Genomic DNA, 19,175 nt, shown 5'->3' with positions numbered 1-19,175 from the left:
TCCAAGAAACTTTTCTCCTCATACCAGCCCGTCTCATGGTATGTGGTAAGAAATTTGCACCCAGGTCCGGTTCGATCCATGAAAAGAAAAAGAAAAACAAGAGCAAAACATGAACAGATTAACAAGTAAAAGTGACAAGTCAGTTATTCTTCCACACAGGATTCACTGGGTAGGAAGGGGGCGGAGCCAAAACAAGATGACATGGAGGAGGGGCGGGGTTTAACCGGACAGCTCACCTGTCAATCAAAGTTTTTGGGACAGAATTCAAGCAAGAACTAGGAGAACGTTGAGAAGCCAGGCAGGATGGGAGGGGCTACACTGCAGGGAGACGCCACTGTGTCACCATTAGCCTCTTGCTATGCTAACCAATGTAGGGGATAAAGAGTGTATATTCGAATGAACGAATGAGCAGACAAGTTTATCTAGTTTATCTTTAAGTTCTTTATCGTGAAGCATCTGCACCTGCAGTTGACTCCAATATTGGAAAGACAACACGCTATTTCCGGCTCAGAGTACTGAAACCTCATAGGTCGAATGACGAGACCAAACAGCAATCGTAGTGACTTTTTTCCCCCTCTTCGTTCCCTCTTGCTGCCTGGTGTGTTTATGAGCGGTTGGACCGTCGGACGGAGGTTAACTAAACATGAAATTAATCACATCACAACTCCGTCTGTCTCTCTCTCTCTCTTGTCCGGTTGCGCAAGTAGCCTTGGCCGGACTTTGCTTGTCGCCTTGAGGAAACATATCCAAGAATAATAAAAACAGTATTCTCCATCCATCCATCTTCTGCCTCTTATCCAGGGTCGGGTCTCAGGGGCAGCAGATTTGAGCAGAGAGGCCCAGACTTCCTTCCCTCTCCCCGCTCACTTCGTCCAGCCGTTCTGGGGGAATCCTGAGGCGTTCCCAGGCAAGCCGAGGTGACGTTGTACCTTCAGCACATTCCCCGGGGGGCCCCCCCTTGGTGGGATGTGCCCGGAAAACCTCACCGGCACGGGGTCCAGGAGGTGTCCCGACCAGACGGCCATACCACCTCAAGGGGTTGCGGAGGAGCACTACTCTGAGCCTGGACACCCTGCGGAGGAAACTCCTTTCGGCCGCTTGTATCCATGATCTTGTTCTTCATGGTGGAGGGGTTTGGGTGTCCCAGCGATCCTGGGGGTGAATTCCCTTCTTGCCCCTGGATGGGTCACCCACAGAAAACAGGTCTTGAGCAGGGGACCAGACAAAGCTCCATTCAGAAGACCCCGCATGGATAGAAAGAACTTTGTGGCCAAGCCATGGGGCGGGGCTTGATGGCGAGTGCCTGCAGCCACTGGACACGACCCGAAGGAGTTCCCACAGGCTCACCATACATAAGAAGTGATCTCATCATGGGCTGCAGAAGCACATTCAAGGAACCTGAGCTGCTGTGCAAGGCCAGGAGGGTCCGGCTAGCGTCGGACAAGCCTTGAAGCAAAGCTTTGGCTCCACAACCAATCTTCTTGAGAAGAGTTGGACTCTTTTCCACACAGGAGTTGCCCCAAGTGAGAAGCACCAGGGCATACATTTTACCCCCAAACTTGGTACTAATATTCTCTCCATCTCTTCTAATATTCTCTTCAAGGACATGCCTTGAAGCAAAGCTTTGGCTCCACAACCAATCATCTGGAGAAGGGTTGGACTCTTTTCCACCGGGAGTTGCCCCCAGTGAGAGGTACCAGGGCATACATGTTACCCCCAAACTTGGTACTAATATTCTCTCCATCTCTTCTAATATTCTCTTTAAGGACATGCCTTGAAGCAAAGCTTTGGCTCCACAACCAATTCCACCGGGAGTTGCCCCCAGTGAGAGGTCAGGGCATACATGTTAGCCCAAAACTTGGTACTAATATTCTCTCCATCTAAAGTTAAGGGAGAAGTTACAACAGCTGAGCTCAATGACAGATGTTTGAGAAAAAAATGAATAAATGAGATGATTATGGAAGGATGGGAGAGTTTAAAGTGAATAAAAAGAGAAAGCCAAAGAAATGCGTTTCTTGGGAAACTCAGCTGCGCTGGCAAACATTTTCCCCAAAGTTTGGAGGCTGCAGCTGCAAGGACACGGTCAACACCGCGTCAAATGTAAGCATAAAAAAAAAAAAAAAAAAAATCTCTTTGTCTAAATAAATATTCATTTCCCGCCCACACCTAGCTGTAGGCTTTTGGAAAAAAAAAAAAAAAAAAAAAAAAAAATCTGCTGCACACATGCAATCTCTGAAAATGACAAGGTTAAACGGGTGTTTTGTCCCAGCAGGACTCGCGATGCTTCAATCAGACCCAGACGCTTCCCGTGACGCCTTCCCGTCGTATGAAAGGCATCATTTCAAACAAAAGGGGAGGAAAAGAAAAAAAATAATCTGCAGAGAAAGAGGGAGCGCGAGAGTCCTCGGCCGCCGCCGCCGCCGCGGATCACACCCCCCCGCTAACGTCCCGAGGCCCAGATGTGACGCCCATCTGCTCGGCGGCCGGCGCCGGCGTCCTCTCGGACCTTCTGCCGTCGTGATCTTTTTCACCGCCGTTTCATGCCGAATCATTAAAAGCCGGCCAGATGGTTGTCACGCGCACACCCTGCGCCTCGACAACCAAAACCATTTGTTACCGCGTCACTTTCGGGACGAGGTCTCGCCGGACCCAAACCCAAGATCGGCCGCTCCGAAAGGGTTAAAAGGCCGTAATCGCCGGTGGCCAGTTTGAGCGCTGGCCAATGGAGTGTCAGGAATCCATGTGTGTGTGTGTGTGTGTGTGTCCTTCCCTTTCTCCGAAGCCAAAGTGGCCTGCCACAAACTCATTATGATTTCCAAGTGTGATGATCTGAAAAGAGGGGGGTGGTGGCGGCGGGAGGAAGAGGAGGAGTGGGGAGGTGGGAGGGTGGGTGAAGCAGGGGGTTGAAGACATAATTAGTTTTCCACACTGCAGGAGACAGTATGCTGATGAGACAATGAAAGACAGGGAAAAGCCAAGCTGTCAATCTCCCTCCATTCTTTCATCTCACAAAGCACCAGCGAGAAAAGAGCGCACACACACACACACACACACACATATGCACGATGCATGCCGCACACACTCGACGCCCACCGATGCCCGGGTTGTGCTCCTCGGCCAACTCCAGAGAACTTGTGTCTTGGACCTCCGGGGAGAAGACGGAGGAGGAAGGAGGGGATCGTGACTCCGCCCTCGAACCTCCCTTTTGTTACGAAAAGTGTGAAAACACACACTGAAGAGAGTTTGTTTGACCTCCCGCGTCCCAGCGACACCGGAAAAGCACGATTAGCACGTTAGCCTCCGGGTCGCTAAACGGGCTAAAGTGTTTCATCCTGGTCTATTTTGCGCGCATTTTGCGCTGACCGTCCGAGCAATAAGCTAACCTATCAGTGCGAGGGGGAGGGGCCAGAGTTGTTTTTTTATTTAAAAAAAAAAAACAAAACACTGCTTCATCGTTGTAATTAGCTAACTCTGCACGTAAACAGGAAGTAAAGCCCGCTGTCACTCGGTTTCCGGGGTGTTTACAAGCCGCCGACGCCGCAGGTGAAAGAGTTAAAGCGGGTCGTGCAGAGGTGGCGGTATCACCCTGAAAATAGAGAGTGCAGTATCACACTCAGACTGCAGTATAACACTTAAAATACAGCATTACACATAGAAAGCAGTATTACACTCAGAGTGCAGTATTACACTGAGATTGCGGTATTATGCTGACAGTGCAGTATTACTATGACAAGACAGTATTGCAATGGGATCGCCGTAGACTGAAAATGCAGTATTACACTGTGAATGCAGAATTGCACTGAAAATGCAGTATTACAATGAAAATGCAATGATACACTTAGAATGTTGTATTTCACTGAGGATGAATTATTGCACAGAGGATGCAGTATAACTATGAGAATGCAGAATTACACCAAAAAATGCAGTATTACACAAAGGATGTAATTTTTCACTGAAAATGCAGAATTACACAAAGAATGTAATATTACACTGAAAATGCAGTATTACAATTATTATTATTATTGTTATTATAATAAACAATATCATGAAACTGAGAGTGTAATACTGCAAGGAGTGCAGTACTTCATAATGTAGTACTACATTAAGGGTGCTGTATTACTTTCCAGATGCAGAATTACACTGAAAATGCAGTATTACAATGAAAATTGAGTATTACACTTATTATTATTGTTATTATATTATCATGAAACTGAGAGTGTAATACTGCGAGGAGTGCAGTACTACATAATGTGCTACATTAAGAGTGCTGATTTACTTTCCAAAGATACAAAGGACTAAGTATGCGGTATCATATTGAGGGTGCAGTACTACACCGAGAATGCAGTATTTCACTGAGAGTGCAGTATTACTATGAGTGCATTATTACACTGAGTGTATAATACTGCAGTGAGAATGCAGTATTTCGCTAAATGTGCCAAATTAGTCTGATAATGTCGTATCACATGGAGGGCGCTGCATTACATACAGTATGCAGTATTACACTGAGAATGCAGTATTGCACTACGAATGCAGTATAAACTGAAAAGCCGGTGTTGCACTGAGAATGCAGAAGACCGAGAATGTGGTATTACACCGAGAATGCAGTATTACACCGAGAATGCGGTACTACACTGGGAGTCTTGCCCTGCAGATTGTGCCGCTTGACCGGGAAGACCCTCTCCTGCTAGCATGCTAGCACTCTGCGCTGTAAAAAAAATTCCTTTAGCACGAGGTCTACCACCCCCCCCCGCAGGAAACCAAAATCAAACAGCCAGCACCCTGGAGGGGGGGGGGGCTCCCTGCGGCGTGCACGCCCATGCTTTGTCCAGCAGGGGGGCAACCACCCTCCCCAGCCCCCCGGCGCTGCACGCAAGCCTGCGCTTCTTTTATTAGCCTCGGAAGTCCTTTTAACTGCTCCAGCAGGAAATGAAACACTCGGGCAGAGACGCTAGCAGGCCGCGCCGCGTCGTTCCCGGCCATGTGTTCCACATAAAGAGGTCGCTGCGGGGAGTCACAGGTGCACGGCGTGTGCGTAACGCAATAGCGTGCACGCCGCACGTGCATGTGTGCGGCGTTAAGGGGAAGGGAAGCGTTCGCGGACGCTTCGTCGCCGCCCCCCGGGCAGAATTAAAAGCAGTAAAAAGACAATATTACAAGAATACAATTAAGATAGAAATTCAAATATTTAAGATACTTCAAAGTTGGCGAGCTGAATACTAATGAAATGAAAGAAAAATAGCATTATATTCAAGGAAAAAATCATTACTTAATGTGAGCTTTATTCTAATGGCAAGGTACAATAATAAGATGTTGCGGGACGGGTCATGACTAATTTATTCATTCACCCATTCATTCGCTCATTAGCTAATGAGCTAGCTAAACAGTTTTCGTACATGGGCCCATAATATTAAAAAAGAAATAAACAAAATGAAAATCATTCATTCATTTGTAGGACTACACATGGAAATTAGCGATGTAGCTACAATTGGGTACTGTCATCTTTGCTCCTGTTAAGCTAAAATGTCCCGAAGGGTATAATAAATGAAGAAATTCATTAATTCATACATGGGACTACAGATGGCAAATTGCTATTTACCTAGCATTGGCTCCAACCATCTTTGCTCGATCTGAGCTGAATGTTATTGTGCACGGTAAAATATTAGTCAAAGAAATGTAAATTCATTCACTCATTAGCTAATGAGCTAGCTAGGTGGTTTTCGTACATGGGCCCATAATATAAAAAAAAAATAAACAAAATGAAAATTCATTCATTCATTTGTGGGACTCTAAATGGAAATTAGCAATGTAGCTACAATTGGGTACTGTCATCTTTGCTCCTGTTAAGCTAAAATGACCCAAAGGGTATAATAAATGAAGAAATTTGTGAATTCATACATGGGACTACAGATGGCAAATTGCTATTTACCTAGCATTGGCTCCAACCATCTTTGCTCGATCTGAGCTGAATGTTATTGTGCACGGTAAAATATTAGTCAAAGAAATGTAAATTCATTCATTCATTCATTCATGGGAGTACAGATCAGAATTAGCAGTGTAGCAAGGATCAGTTCGGGCCATCTTTGAACAACTGGAGCTACATTTTTTTGTTAATAATATTAACAAAATGTTATGAAAAATGTTTTGAAAAAGCTAAATAATAATGCATTCATTCATTCAAGGAAGTTAGCTACCTAGCTAAAATTGGACACAGCCACCTTTGCTCTGTCTGAGCTGAATGTTTTTGTAAATGGTCCGTCAATTTATGCATAAATCAAACAGGAATTCGTTTGTTCATTCAACTTCATTCTGTATGAAGGGAACGGTGACGGTTAAAAAATATCGGCAGTTGTAGTGACTTCCTTTTTTAAAAAGGAAAAGACACGATAATTTGATTTTATTGCAAAATTAACCCCCCCCTCTTCTCCATGCTGAGATAAATCACCCTTTAATGGTAATAAATAACAATTATGTTCTGTCGTCGCCTGGCAAGAGGGAGTAATTTATAACCTCAAGGAAAACGTTCCCGCCTCTGAGGAAGTCGCCGGTGATTTGAAATATAAAAATCCACAAGACCGAATCACCGTACTAATTGATTGAGGAGGAAGCCACCATCTTTGTCCACTTGCGCACGATTTATATATTTTTTAATTTTCTATTTTGCCTTTTGCCCTAGTATGACACACACATATATATTGATATTAAATAAATATAAATATATACAAATATATATATATAAATACTACATATATGAATTATTTATTGTGTTTATATCTTTTTTCAATAATATTTAAATGTATATTTTTTCAGCCAATCAGCAAACTCCACTCCACAAAGTCCCGCCCCCTCCAAACACCACATGTCAATCAAAACCCAGCAAACCGGCGCGTCGCCAGCAAGCTAACAGGCAGCCAAATGAAACAGGATGTGAGGGTTCAGAGGTTTAGAAAAATAATAATCGCACCAAACAAAACCTTTTTTTTTTTTTTTTTTTAGTAATAGGGGAATGCTGTACAATGTGTGCACGTGCACAATCATGTGTAACCTTTTCACGATGACAACAAAAACAACAACAACACTGCGGGAAAAAAAAACTGCTCGGTGGCCCGGCTTCTGCAAAGTTGAGTTGTCAGACGTCTGAGGCCGGGAGGAAGAGGAGAGGTGAGGGTCTGAGTGAAGAGCTGCTGTGTGGAAGGTAAACAGCCGACCGGCTGCCAGGAAACACACACACACACACACACACACACACACACACACACACATACACACTCACTCACTCGCACACACACAGAACATCGCCTCAATCTCTTTCTGCTGCCTCGCTCAGGTCTGAATAATTAAAGTGCTGTGTGTGTGTGTGTGTGTGTGTGTGTGTGTGTGTGTGTGTGTGTGTGTGTGTGCGCACGCGGGCCTATAGGAAGAAACTGAATGTGAGCAGGCGCTCCCCTTTTCAAACTCGCACATGTTCCCGGCGGAGCTCCAAACATCAGAATGCTGCTGGTTCCTCCGACAGAGAAATAATGCCGCTCTCAGCAGACACCCCGGATTTAGGAAGGAGGGGGGGAAAAGGGAATAAATAAAAAAGAATGTTTGGAAATAAACAGAAAAATTAAAAAGAAAAAAAAAAAAAAAAAAAAAAAAAAAAAACGGCGGAGGGTCACATGGGGAGGGACGGCTGCACCCGATTGGACGACTTGACGTTCAAATTGCAATTTTCCTCCAGACTCAAATCTGGGGTCGGGTTATGAGTTTGGATTATTTCTGGAAATGCGTCTGTTGCATCGCTCTAAACACACACACACACACACACACACACAGAAACACACACACACATCCTGTTTGGGATTTGTTATAAAATCATGTCAGGAAACAGTATCACGTTGCACCATGTCCTACATCCATATACTCTGTGCATGTGTGTGTGTTAGTGTGTGTGTGTGTGTGTGTGTGTGTGTGTGTGTGTGGGGTGCGATCCAATCCACCGCAGCAACGAGGGTGGAGACGGAAAGAGAAAAATCAGCTGCTTTTATCCTATAAAAACCATAGAGACGTCACTTCCTGTCCGGGGAAACGGCCGCCGTGACCCCGCCTCCCTTGATGGCGAACTTCCTGCGCCCGGGGTAAAAACGGCGAGCCGGACGGCGAGCGAAAGGGAACGAGGCCGTGGACGGAGGAGGAGGAGGAGGAGGAGGAGGGGGAGGCGTTCAAGCGAGGCAGATCCAAGGAGGGGCTGCCGGCAGTGAAAGGCTGAAACAGGATACTCGGCGAGATTAATTACCGAGATAGGCCGCGATAATGCCGTTTAAATGGGAAAGTAATTAAAGTGCACCTTCCATGAAAATTATTCATTGCTGACGGACTGGGTGACAGACGAATCGGGGGCGGGGTTTTTCTGCTTTTTTTTTTTTTTTCTTCTTTTTAAACAAGGAGGAGCTACAGGTGAATCCTTGTCAGAGTAGAAAGCGACACGGGTCCTCGGCGGCGGAGCTCGCCGCCGAATCGATGGATCTCGCCGTTCGGAGGCCGCCGGGGTCGATGACGGCGAAGAGGAAGGATCAATTAATGGCCGTACCGGTTCCCCCGACGGTGATTTCTCAGACGCTGAGCAAAAAGCGGCGATGAAGAAGGGGGGCCCCCGCGTGAGGACGCCTCCCCCGGGACGCCCCCAAAAGACGTGATGTTTCTACGAGGCGTCGTCACGAAACGGAAAAAAAAAAAAAAAAAAAAGCAACCTTTTCTGTTTTTTGCATCTCGGGCAAAAACGTGGAGGCGCAGCAGGGATTGTTCTAAAGGGAATAGCCGGTTCTTCGTCTTTGAATGTTTAAATAGGTTTTCCTTGGTGTGTGCATGTGTGTGTGTGTGTGTGTGTGTGTGTGTGTGAGGGCGGTGGGGGGGAGTTGATAACATCATCCTGCATTCACACGGCGTCGCTGCGCAACAAACGGAGCAGAGCGTGGCTAAAAATAAACACGCGGGATCCGACTACTCAACTGATTCTGGTACACACACACACAAAAAAATAAAATAATTAAATTGAAAATAAAAATAAAGACCTTCAGATGATTAATTCTTTATTCTTTGAAAATTGAAGAAATTGAAGAAAATTGAGTTACCTAACCGGTAACTGTGATTGGATCAAGGTGCTATGTAGCATCTACAGCTAATGCTAAAAAAGGTGTATATTTCAAATGGTTTCTGCATGTGTGTGTGTGTGTGTGTGTGTGTGTGTGTTTATTTTTATAGATAAACATATGTTGGTGTATTTTTCTGCACTTGAAAATTTGGATAGCCTGCTAAATTTTGGTGTCAGCTGAATCATTATTTTAGTGAATTAATTTCTTCATAATATTTATAATTTATTTGTTCATTTTTGATTAATCAAAGACGTAAATCTAGGCTTAGTATAAAAATATAATTGTTCATTTTTCTTAAAAAAAAAAAAAGTTCTTGAGCTTTAAATCTGATTTATGTAGTTGGTGCAGGGATGCCAGGGTGTGGTGTTGCTGGGGCCCTTATGTATTTTTTATATCTGCGCACACACACACACACACACACACACACACACACACACACACACACAGAAACACAAACACCAGTTTGTGGACTCGATGGTGAACCGCTGAAAAATCCGCCATCTGAGCGTAACGGGCTTGGAGCAGCTAAAACAGGCGGCCGACATTAAAATCAATTTCTTCTCCTTCGCCGTTACACCGCTTGTTGATCGCACCTAAACCCCATTCCGCTGCGATTTCACTCGCACACACACACACACACACACACACACACACACACACACACAGGCCCATAACCAATTTCACATCCTATTTCTCTGCCCTTCTCAGGCTCCGAGACGCGAACCCTCTTGAATAAATATTAATGCTCGTTCGGTTAGCGCGGCGCCGCGAGAACAAAAGGCCTTGTTTACAAGTGCGCTGGAGGAAGGCTGCGGCGGGAAAAGCTCGCGCCGCGCCGCTTCCGCACAATGGAGCGCTGATTGAAACGTGCTCCTAACTTCCGGCGGCGGCGGCGGCGGCGTCCGCTGCAAACGCTCAGTCAAGTGCGGCGAGCAGCTAGCGGAGCGGGAGAGAATCAGGCTCATGAACTCGCCGGCTCTACTTAGACCCGTTTCAGCCGTCGCCGGGAGATAATGAGGTTTCGGGGAACAATGAGCGTCCCGGCGCCTCGCTAGGTTCTCGCGGCACTTCGCATATTTCCTTCGGAGTAATTAGGAGAGGCGTGAATTCCTCGTCAGATGGATCGCCATCTGCGTTCTCCCGGACCCCGTCGGCTTCCAGCCGGCTGATTATCATGCAGGAGGTGCCAACGCGGCGGTACGGCGCTCCCTCTTTTTAAGGTTTCCTGGCGGCGAAGGTGGGAGGAGGAGGAGGAGGAGAAGGGGGGATCCGGCGCCTCGCCACGGAAAGGTTAATCAATTCTGAATGATGAGCCGTAAAAGCTTTAATAATTCACCGTCCATGAGCGCCCCGCCGCTTTCGATGCGCCGAGGAGCGGGGGGGAACAGGCCGGCGAGCGGCGGACGGTGACAGTCCGCCGAGCCCCGCGGTGAGGAGCTGACGTCTAATCAGCCGCCCGTCGGTTTTCTGCTTCTACTTCACCTGTCCTGCAGCTCGAAGAGCAGAATTTTGTTTTTTTCTCCCAACATCTGAGGTAGAACACGCTCGCCGCGGAGCCTCCTGGCAGAGATGCGGTTCGAACCGTTCGAACGTTGACTAAAAACACAAAATATAATCCAGAGAAAAAAAATGCACCGATATTGATTTTCAGGGATGGACACGAATGATTTACAACATTATCACTATTTTAAAATCTGCTTGACGACAAAATCTGGCGCATTTTTCAAAAACAACCTGCGGCCAGACGTAGCATCCCATCCAAAGAACATCTGATGATTTCCAGAGTAACACAGAAGGAAGACCTGAGGTATGCTTAGTACTGTATCAGTGCCTTCAAGAGGCATACCATAGGTGACCCAGTGGAGTCGCTCTAGTCCAGATGGCGCCGTGTAGAAGGCTTCATCGGATGACCTTGGCGAGAGGCTGGGTTTAACCTGGACTGATCGCCTGTCAATCACTGCAAAATGTTCACAACTGCATAACAGTTCAGTGGCTCCACGAAGCATACCGGTGGCACTCAGTCAAAACACTGTGCGAGATGTCTACACGTGGAGAGCTTCATCTGATGACGAAGCATACCGAAGCCACTCATTCAAAACACTGTGTGAGATGTCTACTTGTGGGGACTCTCATCTGAAGACGAAGCATACCGAAGGCACTCAGTCAAGGCACTGTGCGAGATGTCTACATGTGGAAAGCCTCATCTAGTGACAAAGCATACCGAAGGCACTCATTCAAAACACCGTGCGAGATGTCTACACGTGGAGAGCTTCATCTGATGACGAAGCATACCGAAGGCACTCAGTCAAGGCACTGTGCGAGATGTCTACATGTGGAAAGCCTCATCTAGTGACGAAGCATACAGAGGGCACTCAGTCAAGACACTCTATACAAGATGTCTACATGTGGAGAGCTTCCTCTGATGACCTTAGCTGGAGTAAGGTCATGGACTCCACCTCGAGCTAACCCCGACTGTCACTGGGCGGTGGGGTGTGCAGTGTTTGTGGTACCGCATCCCAGGCCAGCGCCTTGATGGAACATACCCAAGGTGCTCAATTCTAGATACCAGCAAGTAGAATAAGGTCAGAGTTGGAGATTTCATTTATTCACTGTCTCCACTTGGAGGACATCCTTAACCTGGCCTGGTCACCTTATGGTACTGTAGCAGAAGCAGTTAAGAAGGGGTTAAGAAGCATACTGAAGACGCCTCATCAGATGCATCTTGGGATTGCAAGATGGTGCCGGGTAGAAGGTGTCATCTGATGGCTTTGGCTGGAAAAGGTGACATAGTCCAACCACTCACTTCTTTACTCACTCGGAGTCATGGAATTAATTCAACCACTGCGTGTCTTTGGACAGTTGAAGGAAGACTGAGAACTTGTGGAGAACACATGAGAGTATCTCTAGCCATCTCTACCCATCTCACATCTCTTCCCTTCACGTCAGCTAGCGGCTGTTCATCCCCTGCTAATTACCAGTTGTCAACACGCCACATGTAATTAGCAATGACTCTGGGAAGAAAAAAAAAAAAAAAAAAAAAAAACGCTAATTGTCGTCCCCCCCCATTCGTTCCTCGCTTCGTCTGTAGGTCACCCTCGTTCTCTCGCGAGACAGGCAACGTTCCAGTTCACGTCTCTGACACAAATCCGCCTCTCGAGAAATTCATCATCGGCCGTTCGGTGGAAAACCGCTAACCGTCTCCGCTAACCCGCACAGCAGCACTACGGAAGTATTAATCTACATTCCGATCACTTCCGCAACCCCCCTCGGTGAATTTGCTCATTTCTCAGCCCTACCAGTGGATAAAAAGGTCCGTGACGCTCCATCAGATTCTAAAAAATGAAAGCTTCGTCCGCAATCTTCTTGCAAACATGAGGACGGAAGCTAAATTCAAAGTACTTCTGGGACCGGAACTCGGAATATGTATCCGCGACGGATAAGCAGCTCGGCTACGTGTTTGCGCACTGCCATGTTCCGCCTTTCGAGACGGCCCGGCGACACCTGAAGCCGCATCATTAACCAAGATGATGATGTCAGAGACGGACGCCGACCCGTAATTAGGCCGAGAGATTCCCCTCCCCCCTTCCGTCCCCCGTAATCTAACATCCAGCCGAAGCTTTGCCGCTCTTGTTCCTGCAGGGTTTTCTTTTAATCACCGCCGGCTCGGGCCAACTGTGTTTCACGGATGCCCGAGCGTGAAAGAGGAATCTTGTTGGCTGGATCCATAGAAATAATGAATTAAAAACGGGAAAATAAAAAAAAAAAAAAAAAAAAAAGGGCTTCGTGGTTTATCGCCGCAAAGTACAGCATTTTTAATTTGCGCTATTTCCCGGGAGACCCATTCGCACATGCAGCCCCGGCTCTCCAGGTACCAAAAGGGGGGGCGTCGGAAGGAGGGGTGCATCGTTGCTAAGCTAATCATGTTTGCTACTGTAGGATTGATGTACACACTACATTAATCCGGCTAATACACGTAGCTGGATAATATTATGGATCATAGCCAACGCTGGTTATTAATGCTAATGGGGGATCATTACGGCACTCGGCGTGCGGAGGAGGGGTTTCCAGAACGACGACGCGCGCCTGGAGGGTTAGCATGTCTTTCCGCTCGTCTTTTTTCCCCCCGAAGAATATTATGGTTAATCAGGTTGGGAGAATCGTAACATAACGCGGATCTTATTTTCTGCGTGATATCCGCGAACGTCCGACGTTTGTTTTCAAGGACTGACAAAGCACTTGTATTTTGACCGCAGGAAAAACAGCAAAGGTGGGCAGCATCATGGGTTGCTTAGCTTAGCATAGAGAGGAGAAGTAGTGTGACAGCACCGCAAAGCGTAGCGACTGCCTTCGGCGGGGGTGTCGATGCTTTTCCCTAGCTTAGCAGAATAGCTTAGCAGAAACAGGTGAAGTGGTACTACGTTATTGCTTGGTGTAGTGAAGTTAAGTTTTCCAACATCATGCTCAACCACAGAATAGTTTTATACCATAAGAAACACAGTAAATGGTTAAAAGAAAAACAACGGTTAGCTTAAAACATGGATGCAAACCTTTGCAAGCTAACGCTACCTCAAATCCCCAAACACCGCACTTTATCACATTTGCAGCGTTAATTAGACGGTAATTAGCTGCTTGCCGGGGTCTCTGGGCCGTTGGCCGAAATGCAATCAAATGTAAACAATCCTTTAATTGCGTGTGGATTCAACTAAATCCAAACTGCTGACGCGGGGACCGGCGATTTTCTCTCGGCCGCGATGCTAAGCTAACGAGAAAGAATCAAAACGGTGCGCCGTTCCTTACCTGCTTGACCGGTGGAGATGCTAACGGCCGCGAATAGCCTCTGCGTACGGCTCAGGTCCGACACGCCGTTGACGGCCTCCACCTCGAAGGTGTAGTTGGCGTGGGCCAGGAGGTCCAAGATGTTCACGTAAGTGTCCACTAATCCCGACTGCGTGGGCGAGTAGCCCACGTTGGGCCCGCACGCCACGCACTCCTCGGGCTCCCAGCTGCAGCGCCGACACACCACCCGGTAGGTGACGTCGTTGCGTCCGCCGGTGTCGGCCGGCGGGCTCCACTCCAGGCCGACCGTGGTCTGGTTGATGTTGTAGACCAGGTTCTGCGGCGCCGAGGGAGGTCCTGTCAAGAGGTGGACACGGAGAAAGGCAGAGTTAAATAACCGAGCGGCGAGGGACGTGACAGCCGGAGAGCGAGCGCCGACCGGATCGGTGCTTCGCCGTCCTCGGAGAGAGCCAAAAAGAACACTAAGGGACGTGTCAGCTCCAGCCCTTGAGCCAAACTCTGACACTCAATTATAATAAGTCTCGGACTCAAAAAAAGAAAAAAAAAACGCAGGTACGCGGACAGGAAGCGAGCGCCGGCGGGCCCCGGGGTCGCTCGCAGACGGCCGCCACCGGTTCCAAAGATGGAATCATTTCATTGTCAAGTGAGGTCAGTCCAAAGAAAGCGGCGGATTCGCAGGTGGCGGCGGCGTTTATGAAATGCCATTAAAGGCCCCGAGGGGAGACGAGGCTGAGCCGCACGGCTCTCGCTTGTATTAAACGAAGATAAAACAATACATAAATGGGGTGGAAAAAGAGGTGAAAACAATCTAATTCTAGCGTGCGGTTTAATCCGTTCACTCGTTCATATCTATAGCGCTTATCCACTTATACCGTGACAAGCAACCGTTCACTCATCCACTCGTCATACCGAGGCATACAACTTTGCCAAGTCTTTTCTGGGCTTTTGGGTCCGAAAAAAACTCGTAAAAGACGAATAGTCGAAAAAATGTGAAGCAAAGGATTACAGTTGAAGTCATAGAGAGACATACAAGTTTTACTCCCGCATTCAAACGTCTGGACAATTCATGGTCTCCAATTAAGCCTGCAGTTTTTGGACTGTTGGAGGCAAGACACGTGGAGAACATGGAGACTCCACCCCTGTGGGCATCCAGGCAAGGACCTTCTTGTCCAGAGGTGGAGTGCCAAACGGTCTGCATTTTCATAACAGTGCGGTTTTACGAACTCCTTACGCTGGAGTGCGTTCCCTTATTCACAAACCATACGACCTGGAGCAACTCCAGAGTCTGGCCCAAGGGTTTTCAGACAGGAGTGCCTCGGAATCCAACCTTCCGATCCTCCGATTGGAAAGTAGTCACTCCGCCCACTGCACCACTGTTCCGACCCATTTTACATTTTTCTTCATTATTCCTTAATTTTATCTATTTATTTCAAATTAGCCCAACCGGCCGACCGTTTGCCAGGTCTTTTCCGGCCTTTTGGATCCCCCAAAAACTTGGACAAGACGAATGCGGTTGTGAAGTAAAGGACTGTACTTGAAGTCATACAGAGGCATACAAGTTTTACTCCCTCATTTCAACATCTGGACGATTCAGGGTCTCCAAATAACCTGCAGTTTTTCAACTGATGGAGGAACCCCTCTTAGACACATGGAGAACATGTAGACTCCAAACAGAAAGGCTCCCCTGTGGGAGTCCAAGGGACCTTCTGGCCTGGAGGTGGAGTGGCAAATGGTCTGCACTTTCATAACAATGCAGTTTTAAAAATTCTCTATGCTGGAGTACAGACGCATTCACAAAGCATACGACCTGGAGCAACTCCAGTGTCTCGCCCAAGGGACACCAGGGCCTTCAGACAGGAGCACCTCAGAACCCAACCATCCGATCCTCCGATTGGAGGGTTGCCACTCCAGCCACTGCACCACTGGGCTGACCCATTTTACATTTTTCTTCATTATTACTTAATTTTATCAATTTATTTCGAATTAGCCCGACCAGCCAGCCCTTTGCCAAGTCTTTTCTGGGCTTTTGGGTCCAAAAAAAACTTGGAAAAGACGAATGGAGTAGAAAAAAAATGCGAAGCAAAGGACTGTACTTGAAGTACCGGCAATTAGTATTCATGATATAAAATTGGCTCATCTTAGATTCAGTATTTATCGTTTATATATTCCAAGGTTTCTAACGGTTTTGGGCCAAGCTGACTCTTTTGGATCCGTCTTTTTAAAAAACCGATGTTTCTCAGCTGCTGTAAGAGGATGTGACATTTCGATTTGGGCCAAACTGCAAATTCATGCTTAGTCGACTTTGATGAAGGCTTTGCCTCGCTGCGCCGGACGGCTGCATTATACATCAGTCATTACGTTGTAATATGAGCGTCTCGCTCCTGATGAGACGCGAAGTGCGGGCTTGAACGCTGTTTGTGCCGAGTTCCTTTTTTTTTTTTTTTAAGAAAAAAAAAGACAATACCGGACGCATTCCAGCAGATTCCTCCTGCACAACATCAGGAAGATCTGCAGATTCCTCACCAAGGATACGGCGCAGATACTCATCCAAGCACTAGTCATTTCTTGTCTGGGCGACTGCATCTCCCTCCTTGCCGGTGTCCAAGAGGTGACCATCAAGCCTCTGGAGGTTCTTCAGAAAGCAGCAGCCCGCCTGGTGTTGAACCGTCCCAAATTCTCCCAGACAACTTCCCATCTTATGTCCCTTCACCGGCTCCCAGTAGCCGTCGGCATCAAGTTCAAGACCCTGGTGCTCGACTACCGGGCGGTGACTGGGACGGCCACTTCTTATCTCCAGGATGTGGTCGAGCCACATGTCCCTTCCCGTCCCCTCCCATCTGCCACCTCTGGGCGACCGTCCGCCCATCGCTCAGAGCCCAAGGCCGCCGACCCAAACCGTCTCGGCTCTTCTCGGTCTCGGCTCCTCGGTGGTGGAACGAACTCCCGGGAAAGATCGGACCAGCGGGGTAACTGCCCATCTTTCACCGTAAACTGAGAACATACCTCTTCACCAAGCACTACCCTGCTAATCGCACTTAGCCCCTTACTGCCCCGCTAAAAGAAAAAAAAAAAAAAAAATGAATATATGTATACATATGGTTCTGAGACGGCTATTTGGTTGATTGGTCACTTCCAACTTCCGACCACTGGTACTTCTGATCTTTGGTGACTGAATTGCACTTCTTGTAAGTCGCTTTGGGTAAAAGCGTCTGCCAAATGAATGCAATGCAATGTCATACCAACAGATCTTTTCCTTTGGCCTGGTCCTTCAGGGGACAATCATCTGCCTCCGTCTAATCCTCCAACTAACACCAACTAACTTCTTGTCCCTTCTTGTCCCCTATCTTCTCCAACCTCAGCATCCTTCTCACCAGATGTCCACCATCCCTTCTCTGTAAGAGTCCAAATCATCTCAATGTGAACATCTACCATGTGCTGTCCCCCCGATCCTCTCCATCCTCCTCACTCCCAAGGAGAACCTCCACATCTTCATCTCCTCCTGTTCCAACCTGCTTAATCGTATCTCCTAAACTCTTTTCTCTTGCTAACTCTATCCCCCTTCTTTCCGAGGTCATACCTCCACCTCTCTAGATGTTCCTCCACTTGCTCTGACTACAGATCACATTGTCATCTGCAAAGGTTTTTTTTTTTTTTTGCATAATACTTCTCCTATCCACGTCTGCATCAGGAAAACAATTCTCCAGACGCCATTTTTTTTTCTTTTCCTAGCCAAACGCCTCCGTTAATATGCAAGTCAGGCTACCTTTAGGGGGAATTTACATCCAGTGCAGGATCCCCGCATCCATTTCCTCTGCCTGCGAATAAATAACCGGTCCAAAACCCAGTCTCACATCTAGTTCCTTTCTTGAGAAGGTCAACCTCCAGAGATTTAAGGCTCAAACAGCACGAACCTTTTAAATTTACGCTCCGTTTTAAAGCTGCGCTAAAGCCTTTTTGTTTCTGCAAAGTAGGAGCTGAGTGCGCAAGTGTGTGTGTGTGTGTGTGGTTTCATTTCGGCGGGATTACACTTCACACAATGGAGAGGAGGAGCGTCACGGCAACAAGTGTGGAAGTGGGAGAAACCATTGGATTCAGGGCGCGGGGGGGGGGAGGGGGGCTCAAATTTTCTTCGTAAATACACCCGCGACGGTTTGAAGACGATAACCGACGCTAAAAACGATGGGTAAAAACGATTTATAAAATCAATCCTTGCAAAATAGAGCTTCGATATTATTTGGATATTTTTATTATCACCTCTTACTTTGCTGGGATCTCTCATATCGCAGGTCCATCTCCTGCAGCGTCCCACGTTATTCCTTCCACGAATGCTAAAGCTATTTTTGTATCCTGTCAGCTATTAGCATGTAGCCGCGCCAGTAAAAGGTAGCGTTTCTTAGCTTAGCGCTTTCCCCCCGGGGGGCAAAGGTTGGGTTTCTGTAGATCATCTGGTCCAGATCTGTGCATTCACTTTAGCACACGCTAACAAAGTTTAGCTATAATTTACAAAAGAAGAGGTAAAAGCAGAGGAAGAGTTAGCCAAGTTCGGATGAAATGCGGCCCACATGTGTAGCGAGTTCAGCTGACCTTCGACCCACATTTTCCCCCTCGGTGACGGCGCTGCTCGCCTAAACCAAGCCACATGTCCGTCTCGGGCGGCGCGGGTCAAACCCCGGGTCGCTAAACTTAGCCGCGCCTGTCGGCGGACGAAGGCGGCCCCTGAAATTCCTCGCCGGGGCCCCGAATGTCCGACTGCGGCGCAGCGGCTCTCAACGCATATTTCAGCGTCGCGTGATCAAGACACCAGGTTTATTAGCTTGTCTAAACAAAGAAAAATAACGTGGATCACCCTGACAGAAGGCCGATTAAAGCTTCTTCCTTTAAAAAAGGAAAAATTCGGCATCGGGATCCGCGGAAACCAGCGGCGCAGAAGGACCAGGACCGTGGAGGAGATGATCTCACGGTGTGAAGAGGACCAGGGATGAACTGCAGCTTCAACCCAGGAGGAGATGATTTTTTTTTTTTTTTTACAAAGCCCAGATGTTGAGAGTTATAAGAACTTCTCGCCACGCCGTGAAGATTATACCACTCGTTCAGCTTCAGGGAACATCTCTGCTCCGTTGCCCTGGCCTACTCGTGTCCCAACCAGGAATGTGAGGAGAACCTCCAGGGGGAGGGAACCTCCAAGATGAGAACCTCCAAGAGGAGAACTTCCAGAGGGGGAACCTCCAAGATGAGAACCTCCAAGAG

The 19,175-nt window shown here is 47.5% G+C and overlaps 1 protein-coding gene across 3 annotated transcripts in view; it reads right to left on the bottom strand.

Annotated features, from left to right (window-relative positions):
- Positions 1 to 19,175, bottom strand: part of epha7 (eph receptor A7) — an 83,600-nt gene that overhangs the window by 32,463 nt on the left and 31,962 nt on the right. For all 3 annotated transcript variants that reach the window (XM_086143372.1, XM_086143370.1, XM_086143371.1), the window contains one exon: positions 13,929 to 14,264. In XM_086143372.1, the coding sequence (XP_085999498.1) occupies positions 13,929 to 14,264 (336 nt within the window). The remainder of the gene's footprint in view (positions 1 to 13,928; positions 14,265 to 19,175) is intronic.

Source organism: Fistularia commersonii, chromosome 36 (genome assembly GCF_037954325.1).
Source record: "Fistularia commersonii isolate RoL2024-O1a breed Wild chromosome 36, RoL_Fcom_v1.0, whole genome shotgun sequence".
Lineage (NCBI taxonomy): Eukaryota > Metazoa > Chordata > Actinopteri > Syngnathiformes > Fistulariidae > Fistularia > Fistularia commersonii.
The sequence above is the reverse complement of the archived record's forward strand: the minus strand, read 5'-3'. Positions and strand labels throughout refer to the sequence as shown.